This window comes from Saccopteryx leptura, chromosome 8 (genome assembly GCF_036850995.1).
Source record: "Saccopteryx leptura isolate mSacLep1 chromosome 8, mSacLep1_pri_phased_curated, whole genome shotgun sequence".
Classification (NCBI taxonomy): domain Eukaryota; kingdom Metazoa; phylum Chordata; class Mammalia; order Chiroptera; family Emballonuridae; genus Saccopteryx; species Saccopteryx leptura.
In genome coordinates this window covers 69,502,071-69,515,097 of record NC_089510.1, presented here as the reverse complement: position 1 = coordinate 69,515,097, position 13,027 = coordinate 69,502,071, and the positions used below count along the sequence as shown (strand labels likewise).

At 50.3% G+C, this 13,027-nt stretch overlaps 1 protein-coding gene and 1 pseudogene across 1 annotated transcript; both read left to right on the top strand.

Annotated features, from left to right (window-relative positions):
* The first annotated feature begins 613 nt into the window (after positions 1-613).
* Positions 614-9,835, top strand: AP2M1 (adaptor related protein complex 2 subunit mu 1). The gene is made up of 11 exons (XM_066347795.1): positions 614-769; positions 2,765-2,881; positions 4,633-4,898; positions 5,607-5,689; positions 6,307-6,442; positions 6,532-6,673; positions 7,496-7,615; positions 7,705-7,840; positions 7,944-8,041; positions 8,516-8,627; positions 9,236-9,835. Exons 2-11 carry the CDS (start codon positions 2,808-2,810, stop codon positions 9,368-9,370), a joined length of 1,302 nt encoding a protein of 433 aa, XP_066203892.1. The 5' UTR covers positions 614-769; positions 2,765-2,807; the 3' UTR covers positions 9,371-9,835.
* A 2,656-nt stretch (positions 9,836-12,491) lies between these two features.
* LOC136380133 (oocyte-secreted protein 2-like) lies at positions 12,492-12,983 on the top strand (annotated as a pseudogene).
* Positions 12,984-13,027: the final 44 nt, after the last annotated feature.

The following is a 13,027-nucleotide window of genomic DNA, read 5'->3' as shown; positions in this document are numbered from 1 at the left end:
AATAAATATTAAAAAATAATAAATAAATAAAAAAAAAAAAAGAAAATATTTTCACGGACCGGCCTTTAGGGTGGGACGGATAAATGTATCACGTGACCGAGAAGAGTGAGTCTTAGATATAACAGAGGGAATCTGGTCATTTTTAAAAAATAAAACATCGTTCAGACTTAAATATAAATAAAACGAAAATAATGTAAGTTATTTATTCTTTCTCTGCGGACCAATACCAAATGGCCCACGGACTGGTACCGGTCCACCGCCCGGGGGTTGGGGACCACTGGCCTACAGCAATCCAAGACTTAACGGATGGACTTCAAACAGCACTAAACCTCTGAGGCTCTACTAAACTCTGAAGTATGCACCGGAGGGACTGCGAAGACTACAATTCCCAGAATGCTCAGTGGGGAAAATAAAGTAAGCGGAATGGGGTAGGCTGAGATGTGTATTTCGGGTAGGGTTTGGATAAAGCTACTCCTATCCCTGCCCAAGGAGCCCCTACTCTCCTCTTCGAAGGTTTTCGAAGGCAGTCGGTAGTTGTAGTTTTGCTAAACCTAGGAAACTTAAAATTACAAGCAAAAAGGTGGAGAGCCTGACGGGACTTGTAGTCTTTGCGGGAGGGGGCCGCGCACGCGCACGCGCAGCTGAGTCCAGGGCGGAGCGGCGGCACTGCGGTGAAAGCCAAGGCAGCGGGCGGCGAACAGGGGGCGGGCGGACATCTTGGTATCCCGAGAGTGGCCGGGCCGGCGGAGCAAGGGGCCGCGGACACTAGGTGAGCTCGGGATCTGTCCTTACGGGGTGAGGGAGGTCGCTGCCCAACTGTATGTAGCTTTGCCCTTACCTGCACTGCGTACGGGGAAAGCTGCGCACACCCGGGAGTGGCCTTAGCCTTCAGATCCTGGAGGGAGCTGACGGCGGGTGGGGACGCCCAGGGCGCTGTTGCAGGGCTGACGGGGAGCGGCATCCACCACCTGACCCGCTGGCGCCTTCCTTGAGAGGGAGACCTACTAGAATCCACCCAGCGCAGGGACGTTGCGCGGCGCCCTCTTCCCTAGGATTGTGACAACACCCCTACCCTTCGGCGCCTCCTCTCAGTGCTAGGACAGTTTCCCCGTCTCCCAGGACAGTGACACCCCTTGTGTGGCCTCCCTGGACTATGCAAGCTTCCCACCTCGTCCTCCCAATTGAGTGACACTCCGAGGCTCTTACTCCTCAGACCTGTGACAGCCTCGAACCCCGTGGAACCATCTTCTGCGATGTCTTCCTCCCCAGGGCAAAAGTCCACCACCCCCTCACGCCTCTACACCTGAACCCCTACGCAGGCTCCGTTTCCCAGCGCTCCCTTATTCACCCCTGTCAGGCTCCTCCTACTGTTTTTTTTTTTTTCTTCTGTTTTTTTTTTCTTCAAAGTCCTGACCTTTGCCAAACTGAAACTCCCGCAGGTACCCCAGTCAGCCCGTGGCTGCTGTGCGCTCATCTTGAGTATACCACCTGGCTGTTGCTGCCAGTTTTTCCCTTCAGTAAATATTCCGTCCTTGTCCTGGGCCCCACCTCTGCTTCTCTGGTGCCCGGGTTCCCTATCACTTGATACCTGTGAACTTGGTTCTTTGCCCAGGGCTCTACTTCCATTTTGCCTTTCCCAGCCCAGCCTCTTTGGGACTGAGGAATGGATGTGTCCACTACCGTCAGAGACCTCTCACTGAGTCTGGGAGACCCTGAGGGCCACAGTGAGGGCTTTATTTTACAGTTTAGAAAAGTCTGCTGAATTACCCCTTGTGAAACTAATACCAGGTCTAATCCAGAAGATCTAGAACTAAACCCTTTTTGCCCTTGCAAACAGTCTACATTATTTGACCCAAATAATTTGGATAACGCGGGCATCCTGCCCCTCACTTGCAGGCACTCGGGGCAGAAGTGTTGTGGATCTGGAAGCACACAGTTTCCACTGGAAGGATCTCTTAATTTTATGTATCTGCACTCCGCCTTCCCACCCCCACCACCCTTATTTTACTGCACTTGGGAGCTGGGAGCCCCCTCTTTGAAAGGGGGCTTGTCAAAAATAACTAACTACCAAGCAGCCTGGGCCATTTAAGTGTAGTCTGCTGGGGCTCTGCCCTTTCTGCTCTGCTCTTTGCCTGCTTATCTGACTGTGGGAGAGGTTGGAGCCACACTTCTGGGTTCAGGTCAGGGCCTAAGGCCTCCCGTCTGTCCTCCCCCCCCTGTACACCCTTTCCTGGAATGTTTAGATTTCTGTGAATTAGAGAGCCAGAGATTCAGGCCTTGCCTCCTCAGAAGGTTAGTGGTGACTGAGACTGGGTGCTCCTAAAGCTGTCCCTGAATTCCCCGTGAGGCCTGAGCCCACTAGAATAATTCCTGCCGCCATTCTTACAGCCTCAGGCGGGCCTTCACAGTGACTCACTGGTGAGAGCCTGAGAGCTTGCACAGGAAGGGGCTGGAGAGGATCCTTGCTGAGCTCAGCTCTCTGAAGAGGGGGAGGGGGCTACTCTCTGGGCTTAGCCCCAGAAAAGGGAGGGTCCGAATGGCCTTAGAATTCTGGGCCCAATCCCTCACCCCATCCTCTCCCTTCCAGTGTGGGATAAACAGGAACTGGAGCCTGGCGAAGGGGAGGGGCATGCCGCAAGGGCTGCACGATCACTTGCTGGAGGGTTGAGTCAGGAAAAAGCCCAGATTGTGACCTGCACAGCCCCACAGGGGACGTTGGCAGGGGTTCTGAGGCCTTCCCTTACCCTGCCTCTGCCTGCCCTAGGTCTGTTCTCAGAGCGATGGGCCGTGGAGACTGAGCTGCCGCCATGATTGGAGGCTTATTCATCTATAATCACAAGGGGGAGGTGCTCATCTCCCGGGTCTACCGAGATGACATCGGGTGAGTCCCCTGACTGAGCCAGCTGTGCCCCCCACTTTTCCATCCCTTCTTCGCAGCATGCAGGACTAGGTCTGTTCCTATCAGATGCTTGACATGGACCACCCCACCCCACCCCCACCCCTGCTCCATCATGGAAGCTCGGCAAGTGCGGCCTGGTTGCTGTGAGGTTTGGTAGTACTGGCCTAGCAGCCAGTTGCTTGCCGCTATGTGGGACCTGTGGAATGGCGTGGCCCTTACAATCTTAGGAATTCCTGTCTTTCTTGCCTTCTGTTTCCCTTAGTGACAGACCTGTTTTCCAAAGATGAGTACTTTTGCCTGGGCAGGTTGATTGCTCCTTTGAGGAGGAGGGAGATCTGTCTCCAGGGTGGAGTTAGTGGCCAGGTTGGAGGTACTACTCCATCTAAGTCTTGCTTTCCAAGCCCTTCTCATGATGAGAGCCTTCTTTTGAAAGCCTCTCCAGGCTACCAAATCCTCTTCCACTTCTTTCCTCAGAAGGAGGCGGGCTGCTGACTAAGCTGTTTTCGGTTCCTCTGGGCCCTTCCTGGAGGATATCCATTGTGAGCAGTAGGCACTCTCTGGGTCACTGGGGGAAAGACTGAAGGCTAGGGAGGCCATGCTGCCCTTTCTGGCCTATCAGAGTAGACCTGAATTAGCTTCTTGTTCTGGGTCCGTCAGACCTTAACAAGGAGGTGCAGCCTTACTTCTCATTCTGCCCGACCCTGCATGCCACTGTTCTTTCTTGGCTGAGCAGACATGTCCTAGCCTCAAGAGCTTAATGAGATTAGGCTCTTCTGGTCTGTGCTGCCCTGTTTTTTTCCTCAAAGATTTTGAGATAGACTGGGTCTGCTGCGGTGCCCCAGCTTGATGTCTCCTGGCTACCAGGCTAATGGGCTGGCGTGACCTTTGTGGCTATTTGTCCATTGGCTGATGGTGGGGTATGAGCTAGTTATGGCAACACCTGGCTTGCTGAGCCTGGCTGGCTGCACCCATCCACACCCTGCTCCGGCCCTGCATGGACCTGGTTAAGCCAAGCTCAGGGCATACACCGTCTCGCATCCCTCGCTGTGCTCTCCACCCCTTGCCTATCACTTCTCTGCTTTTTTCTCATCATGTGTGCTACCTACCCCAGTGTGTTGTGTGTCTAACCCTCTCTCTTGTTGCTGTCACTCTCCTCTTCTTGCCGGCGTCATTTCTCTCATCCCATCTCATTGGCTGCCATAGCAATAGGTAAGCAGCCTGCCAAGCTGCCACCCAGGCACAGGTGGGGGGTGGGGGTTCAGCCTCCCCCGTTATTGTTTTCTTCATTTTTTTTCACTCTCTGAGCTTGCCCTGGAATTGGATCCTGGACAAAAATGGGTGGCCAGGCTCCACAGCCCCTTGGTGCTTCTCAGTTAGAGCTTTCTCTGAAGTCACACTGGCTTTGTCTAACTTCTGGGGGGGGGCCAACCTTCCCCACCAGTGGCATCACTAGTGGGAAGACTGGGGTTAGAAGCAGGGTCTTCTTATGTGGGCCTGGAGCTCACTGAGAAACTAGAAAAATGACAGCTGGGAAATGGTAGTCAAGAGCATACCTTACTAAGCCTGATGGACCTCACTTTATTCAGGTTCCATCTGTTTTCCTGTCATTGGGCTGTAGAGTGTATGTCAGACTTCATCAGTGAAGTGGGGGTGCTGTTAGCAGCTGTGACTAATTCTTGGAGAGTGGAGTTTGCCTGGGTGCTGAGCAGCCCCTGTCTACACTTTTCCCTCAGGAGGAATGCAGTGGACGCCTTTCGGGTCAATGTCATCCATGCCCGGCAGCAGGTGCGCAGCCCTGTCACCAACATTGCTCGCACCAGTTTCTTCCATGTTAAGCGGTCCAACATCTGGCTGGCAGCTGTCACCAAGCAGAATGTCAATGCTGCCATGGTCTTCGAATTCCTCTATAAGATGTGTGACGTAATGGCTGCCTACTTTGGCAAGATCAGCGAGGAGAACATCAAGAACAATTTTGTGCTCATATATGAGCTGCTGGATGGTGAGGCTGGCGGAGTGGTGGGCCTAGGGTAGGGATGAACCTGATGGGGCCGAGCATAGAGGTGGGAGTAAGTCTGAGGCTCCATTGCCTTCTGAACTTTTTTTCCTGACTGTCTGGTCTTTTGAGCCCTGACAACATCAGTCCAAATCCAGACCTAACGGCTACTCTGAAGTGGAACACAGAAGTAGGCTAGTGAGTGGAAGGGGTCTTCCCGGGGGCTAGGAACCCGACTGGGATTTGGTGGCTGGGCCTCCTGCAGTTACCCTCTTTCCTTTGTGGTTTGGGCCTCACTTACTGGCATCCCAGCTTTCCATCTCGACACCTCAGTCTAGGCCAGATGGTGTAGGCCCTTCAGGTGCATTGCTTTGTATCTTTGTTCCTCTCTAGGGTATGATTGAATTGAACAGAGTCATTCCACCTTCCCAACATCTCTCTGTTTTCTAAGGCTCGGGGCTTCTTGACCTCTCACCCACTGGCCATGTGACTCTTCTGCTGATTTTCTCTATTTGAAAAAAACTGACATAGTCATTGTTTTCTTATGAAGCACAAATCCTAGAGTAAATACTACAAAGTTAGAAGATCTTGCTGCAGATGATACCACACTCTTTTGGAGCTGTACTGGCTAGACATGTCTAGGCCAAGGAAGAGATGGGAATGAAGGATCCTTCAGCTTTTTTTCAGGGGCTGACAGTTCCCTTCCTTTTGCAGAGATCCTGGACTTTGGCTATCCACAGAACTCGGAGACAGGTGCACTGAAAACCTTCATTACACAGCAGGGCATCAAGAGCCAGGTATTCAAATTATACAGCCACCGTTAGGTTGGAGCCCAACCTTCCTTCGTCCCAGCTGGTCCCTGAGCTTTGTGCTAGCTGACTCATAAGCCTGTTTCTGACAAGAAGTGCTGGCCTGATCTTTTTGCTATGACTGCAGGACTATTTCCCCCTGTGTGGCCCTCTCCCAACCCAGGAGCACCTGACTCAGCATCTCTATTACTGGGAACACAGATCAAGCCGTTTCCTTCTGCACTGGGGGAAGGAGGACTGGGGGCTACTCTGGAGGCCTGGGCTCCTTCAGAGAAGAGAGCTTGGACCCTCTTCTAGGATCCAGGCTCATAGCCTTCTCTTCCTTCTTTTCTGCCTGCCTCTTCCCGTCTGTGCTTCCCTGCTGCTTCCTGTGGGCTCCACATTGGCCCTCTGGCCTCCAGCATCAGGTAAGTATTCCTTCAGCTTCCACCCTCGCAGCTTTGCTCCGTTTTCTCCAGGCCCTGCCCCATGGGATTTAAGGGGGAAAATAGGTTCCAGGGTGGGGACTAGAGGAAAGACGGATGAGGATGGAGTGAGGGCAGAGACAGGATGATTAAAAGTGAAGAGGAGTGAGGCCGTTGCTATTTGTCTCTATTCCCATACAGACAAAAGAAGAGCAATCCCAGATCACCAGCCAGGTGACTGGGCAGATTGGTTGGCGGCGGGAGGGCATCAAGTATCGCCGGAACGAGCTCTTCCTGGATGTGTTGGAGAGTGTGAACCTTCTTATGTCCCCACAGGGTGAGAATCCTCTCGTTATGAAGCTGAAAGCTGACAGGGGCAAGCTCCTGGTCCTGACTCAGCTTTTCCATTTGTTTGTCTGTCACCAGGGCAGGTGCTAAGCGCTCATGTGTCGGGCCGGGTAGTGATGAAGAGCTACCTGAGTGGCATGCCTGAGTGCAAGTTTGGGATGAATGACAAGATTGTCATTGAGAAGCAGGGCAAAGGCACAGCTGATGAAACAAGCAAGAGGTACCTGAGGCAGGGGAGCTGGTGGGAGAGGGTGGACCTTGGAAGGCCAAGGGCAGCCTGGTGAATCACAAGTTCTTTCTGGACATCATTTCTGCAGTAATGCAAACTCCCTCTTCCCAAGGGTGTGCTTGGTTGGTTGCTCTTGACATCTGTGCTTGAGAGAGATGAGAGGATTGTCCTCATCCTACTCAGAGACTAAGCCCCTTTGTTTGGTCCCCAGGACCAAGGCTATTCTGTATATACTGATGGCTTCTGCCCGGCCTGTCTGGAAGTTTGGGGTTCCAATTAGCAGGGCTCTTGAGATCATGAGCTTACAAAGCTCACATCCTTAATTCGGTGGCAAGAACCCCTAAATCAGCTGCATCCTGGCAGGTTTTTTTTTTTTAGTATGTCCCAAAAGGAAAATTTATTTTTCTGGAAGTTTTTTTGTTGTGCTTTGTTTTTTGAGAGAGAGAGATGAGAAGCATCAATTCAACTCGTAGTTGTGGCACTTTAGTTCATTAATTGCTTTCTCGTATGTACTTTGACCCGGGAGTGGCTCCAGCTGAGCCAGTGACCCCTTGCTCAAGCCAGCGACCATGGGATCATGTTAAGGATCCCACATTCAAGTCAGCAACCTTGGGGTTTTGAACCTGGGACCTCAGCATTCGAGATCAATGCTTTATCCATTGCACCACCACCAGTCAGGCCTGGCAGCTTTTGATAGTGTGTCGTGGAAGCGTCACCCAGGTTCTGGCAGCCTTTGTGGGTGGGGTAGCCTCTCAGCCCAACTCTCTCCTGCCTCTCTCCTGTACCATTGAGATTTTCTGCCCCTGCTTACAGTGGGAAGCAATCAATTGCCATTGATGACTGCACCTTCCACCAGTGTGTGCGACTCAGCAAGTTTGACTCTGAACGCAGCATCAGCTTCATTCCACCAGATGGAGAGTTTGAACTCATGAGGTGCCATTGGGGTGTGAGGAGGCAAGGGGAGGAAGTGGGGAGAGGGAGGGCAGGCTCTGCTACACTAACCTTGCTCCCCACTCCTAAAGGTATCGTACCACCAAGGACATCATCCTTCCCTTCCGGGTGATCCCACTAGTGCGGGAAGTGGGGCGCACCAAACTTGAGGTCAAGGTGGTCATCAAGTCCAACTTCAAGCCCTCACTACTGGCTCAGAAGATTGAGGTGAGGACAAAGGACTCGGGAAGGAAGAAGCACTTGTCTTCAGAAATAAAGACAGCTAATGTCAGGGCTCGACAGAGCTCCCTGACAGGTGTGTCTCTTCTAGGTGAGGATCCCAACCCCACTAAACACAAGCGGGGTGCAGGTGATCTGCATGAAGGGGAAGGCCAAGTACAAGGCCAGTGAGAACGCCATCGTTTGGAAGTGAGTCTTTCCTTCACGAGGCTACAGCAGGGCTCAAGCATTGTTGTACCCTCTTATTCAACATTACCTCTTGTCCTCTGAGTGTGTGGTGTGTGTCTTGGGGGGAAAGTGCCTGTCTGCTTCTTCAGGAGCCTCTGCTTCCTCTCACCCTCTGTACCTCCGTGTGAATATGTGCATGTTTGTGCTTGGGTGCACACAACATGTACTTGTCAGGATGCTTGAACGTTTCCCTACTTGCCCTTGTGATGTGCTTGTGAAGTAAACAGTAAAGGATGGCACGCCCATGTATCTAAGCAGAAGCTGCAGCCCACAGTGCTAAAGCAACAGCAAACCCAAGGTTCTTTGCAAGTGGTTATCAGTGTCCTCACCACATTTCCTTGTCTTCCCACAAACTCCTGGGTTCTTCCCCCCACACCCTTGAAATTCTTCTAAGCTACCAGGGGCAGTTGCTGCCCATTGCTCCTGTGTTCCCAGGATCAAGCGCATGGCAGGCATGAAGGAATCACAGATCAGCGCAGAGATTGAGCTGCTGCCCACCAACGACAAGAAGAAGTGGGCTCGACCTCCCATTTCCATGAACTTTGAGGTATGGCAAAGGAGGGGCCTAGAGCCATAGCAGATATGCTAGTAAAGATCCTAGAGATCATTCAGATGAACCGCTATAACCTACCACCTGCAGATGAGGAAACAGGCCTAGAGAAGGGAAGTGACTTTAATTCCAACAAGGAATTGTTGTTCACACTTAGAAAAATGACTCTTTTGGCTTGTTGTAAGGTAATTCTTTGGAAAATGTTAGATTGCTTAAATGCCAGATAAGACACAACGTTTATTTATTGACAGGAAAAGGGGCCGACTTTGTACAACTTGTATGTCAGACATAGAATTTTCTCCACTTTATGTTTTAAGAACACAGGCAGGTCTTCGGTTGCTGCTTTCTGTAGATTAAGGGAATTGATTCACGTTATCACAGACAGGGCCTGACTTCAAACCCAAATGATTGCTAGTCACCTTTGGATACGCTTTCTTCTTTAATAACCTCTTAAAGGACTCCCTCACTACCCCAGCTTCTTTCAGGACCCTAATCATTCAGTCGGCTGTAGTAGAGATGAAGTAGGGCAGGGCTATGGAACTTAGCAGAAAGGAGAGGCTGTGACAGGAAGGCCACTTTCCTAACTGAAGCTGTCCCTTGCCCAGGTGCCATTCGCGCCCTCTGGCCTCAAGGTGCGCTACTTGAAGGTGTTTGAACCGAAGCTGAACTACAGCGACCACGATGTCATCAAATGGGTGCGCTACATTGGCCGCAGTGGCATTTATGAGACCCGCTGCTAGCTGCCTAGTGGCAGCTGGCCCGCCTCCCCACCCACCCTCTTCCACAGGCCCAAGTGCCCTGGCTACCGCACATCAGTGTCTCCTCCCTCCTGCTTTGCTGCCTCCCTGTGCACCAGCCCCTGAGTCTAGGTCTGGACCAGCCACATCGCAAGCAGGACTGGTGGAGCTGTCCCTGGGCTTCCTGGGCAGGGTGGTTTGGGGGCTCCTGCTTCATTCATCTGTCTGCCTTGGCCCAGTGCCAGGCTCTGAGTTCTGTGACCAAAGTCAGGTGGGCTGCTCCTCCCTTCCCTTGTGGCCATATCTCTCTAGTGGGAGGGTTGGCTGCCCCTCACTTCAGAGCTCCCCCAACAGCTAGTAACAGACCCCTAACCCTCAACCCTTACTCTGCTTTGGGATAGTGTGAGCTTCATTTTGTACACTTGTGACTTTGTCCAGTTAAAGACCCAATAAACTATGTAGAACGGAGTTGCTGGCGAAGTGTTGATGCAGGAGCTAATGGGAGGGAACTGGTGGGACTGCTCTTCCCCTGCCTCACCTTGCCTGCTTTGAGTAGAATTTTCTGTTACAAACTGTCTCAAGGCTCCTTCCCTTGCCTTGGTCTCGATTGTTAGGCCCCTCCAAGGTCATCTAGTCTCTAGTGTTAACCCCAGGTCTCCTGCCTCCTCTGAGAAGAAAACAGCTTCAAGGGCAAGCAGCACCACCGGGCCCCAGTTTCCTAAGGGTAGAGATTCTTTTCCCTAATTCACCTTTAGTTTTAGGCAAGTACATTCTTTTTTTTTTTTTTTTTTTTTACAGAGACAGAGAGTGAATCAGAGAGAGGGATAGACAGGGACAGACAGACAGGAGCGGAGAGAGATGAGAAGCATCAATCATTAGTTTTTCATTGCGCGTTGCAACACCTTAGTTGCTCATTGATTGCTTTCTCATATGTGCCTTGACCGTGGGCCTTCAGCAGACCGAGTAACCCCTTGCTCAAGCCAGCGACCTTGGGTTCAAGCTGGTGGGTTTTTTGCTCAAACCAGATGAACCCACGCTCAAGTTGGCAACCTCAGGGTCTCGAACCTGGGTCCGTCTGCATCCCAATCCAACACTCTATCCACTGTGCCACCGCCTGGTCAGGCTAGGCAAGTACATTCTAATTAGAGACTAAGCAAAGTTTACATTTGGTCTTTTTTTTTTGCTTTCCTGAGAAACTGACCTCTTAATTCCATTCTCTTCCCAATTGCCCTGGCTTCCCAAACCATGGTAGGTAGGTGGGTAATTAAAGGGAAAATTTGACTCCCTAGGCCTCTAAAATACCTCCCTTCTATACCTCCCCCTCTTTGAAGAATCCTATGGCAGCCTAGTGCCCAAGGGAGATACAGTGTTCCATAATCTGTTTGTGGATTGGAGCAGATAAAAGCAATGATTTACCCTCACCAGTTTTCCCTTGCTTGGTTTCAGCCTTTTCAAACCTAAAAAAATGTATTAGAAAATTCCAAAAATAAACAGAAGTAGGCCCTGGCTGGCTGGCCTAGTGGTAGAGCATCAGCCTGATGTGTGGAAGTCCTGGGTTCTATTCCTGGCCAGGGCACACAGGAGAAGCGCCCATCTACTTCTCTACCCTTCTCCCTCACCTTTCTCTCTATCTCTCTTCCCCTCTGCAGCCAAGGCTCCGTTGGAGCAAAGTTGGCGGGGGCGCTGAGGTTGGCTCAATGGCCTCCACCTCAGGTGCAAGAATGGCTCTGGTCCCAGATGGGCAGAGCATCGCCCCCTGGTGGGCTTGCTGGGTGGATCCCAGTCAGGCTCATGCAGGAGGAGTCTGTCTCTCTGCCTCCCCACTTCTCACTTCAGAAAAATACACAAATAAATTAAAATTAAAAATAAATAAACAGAAGTAGCAAAATATAATGAACCCACATGTCCCATCATCCAGCTTCAACAATTATCAACTATGGCCAGTTCTTCACATCCAATCTGTGTTCACACTTAATTCACGTGTCCTATAAAACTTTTTACATTTTGCATCTGGATCCAAAGTCCATTGTAGTTGATGAATGCTTCTTAAATTTTATAAACCACAGATTCTCCCTCAGCTCTTGGCAATATTGAAGAAACCAGATAATTCTGTACATAGCTTCCCCATCAGAATTCCTATTTCCGTGTGTTTTCTATAAAGTGGTTATGAGATCTAGGGGCTTAATACTGTAGCTTCTATAGTTTTATTTTAAATATTAGGATTGACTGATTCCTCACAAGGATGAATAAATTATAGCAGGACTTGGTTGCAAACCGAGGATAATAGACACCCAGACAACTTGATCGAGGAAGGATCAGTAGCCGGAAGAGCATGTGAGGATAGTAGCACCAAAACTACGAGCTCCCCGAAGTTAGATTTCTTACACCTTATATACCTTTACAGCTTTAGCTTTTACGTGTCAAGTGCCTGATTCCTCTGACTTGTTTGTTTGCAGACCTACTGACTTGTATCTCCAAGAGGGGAGGGGTACGAGGAGGTTTGACCATCTTATCTTTGACAATTCACATAATCCATGTTTCTTGTTGCTGCTGCTGCAAGTTTATTTCAGGGAACTGATAATAAGGACCACAGCTGTGGTTTGTTCCTTTTCAAACTTTCTCAGTCAGCCCTTCCTCAGTCCAAAACGAAACGCTGAGGTCACCGGCTTGAGGGTAAGATCACAAACATTGCAGGGCCCCCTCTCCTGCATTCTTCTGGTTTCTCCTCTCTCAGGATAATGTAATTTTAGTTGACAATTTTAGAGCGGGATTGGAAAAGTACTCACGTTAAAATGTAAAGCAGTAGCATCATTAACTTCCTCTTGAGAGCATCAGTGAAAGGAAGTAGCCTTTTAGAGTCGTTTACTGAGGTTCAGTTTGCAGAGGTCTGTTTTGGGTTTGGGTGGGAAATAAATACCGATGGATTTAGGCTGTGTTGTCCATCTGATTTTCTTGCCCTTTGGTGGTGAGTGAAACCGCTCTGGGGTGGTGGAAGGACTGAAGAGGCCTAATTTGGACTGAGACGCAGGTCTCAGGCGGGCGGGCTACCAGGCTGAGACAAGAAGCCCATAAAGATTGGGAACCAGAAGTTCCATGCTGAAGGTCTGCCATGAGGAAGGTCGCTATGGCTTTAGAGATCTTGGTTCTCCTGGCGGTGTTGATGTGGCCCCGTGCCGAGAACATACATGTGAAAATCAGTTCTATGTACTGAATGATGCTCGAAGTTACCCCACAAACATAGCAGCCGTCGCTATATGTTCGCTGATGAACTACACCTGGGATCAGGCTGTCCTGTGACTCGGATACAAACATATGCATATGATTTTATATATCCTGTTTATGATTGTGGTATCAGGACACAGGTTGTCTCCGAGCATACTCTCATTTTTCGAAGCGAGTTGTACTATAACCCGAGGGATAGACATCACCACGGCCATACAGTCCCTCTGGAGTGCTCTGCCATTAGGAAATCAGTGTGGCTCACACCAGTTTCTACAGATGAAATACAGTTGGATCCCAGTCCCTTTATTGCCGACTTTGAGACCACGCCAGAAGAGTTAGGATTATTAAATTCTGATTAAACTGACTCCCTCTTTAAGGAAGAATAAAAACTTAAAATTGGAAGAAAAAAAAAAAGATTGGGAACCATAACAAAACCCG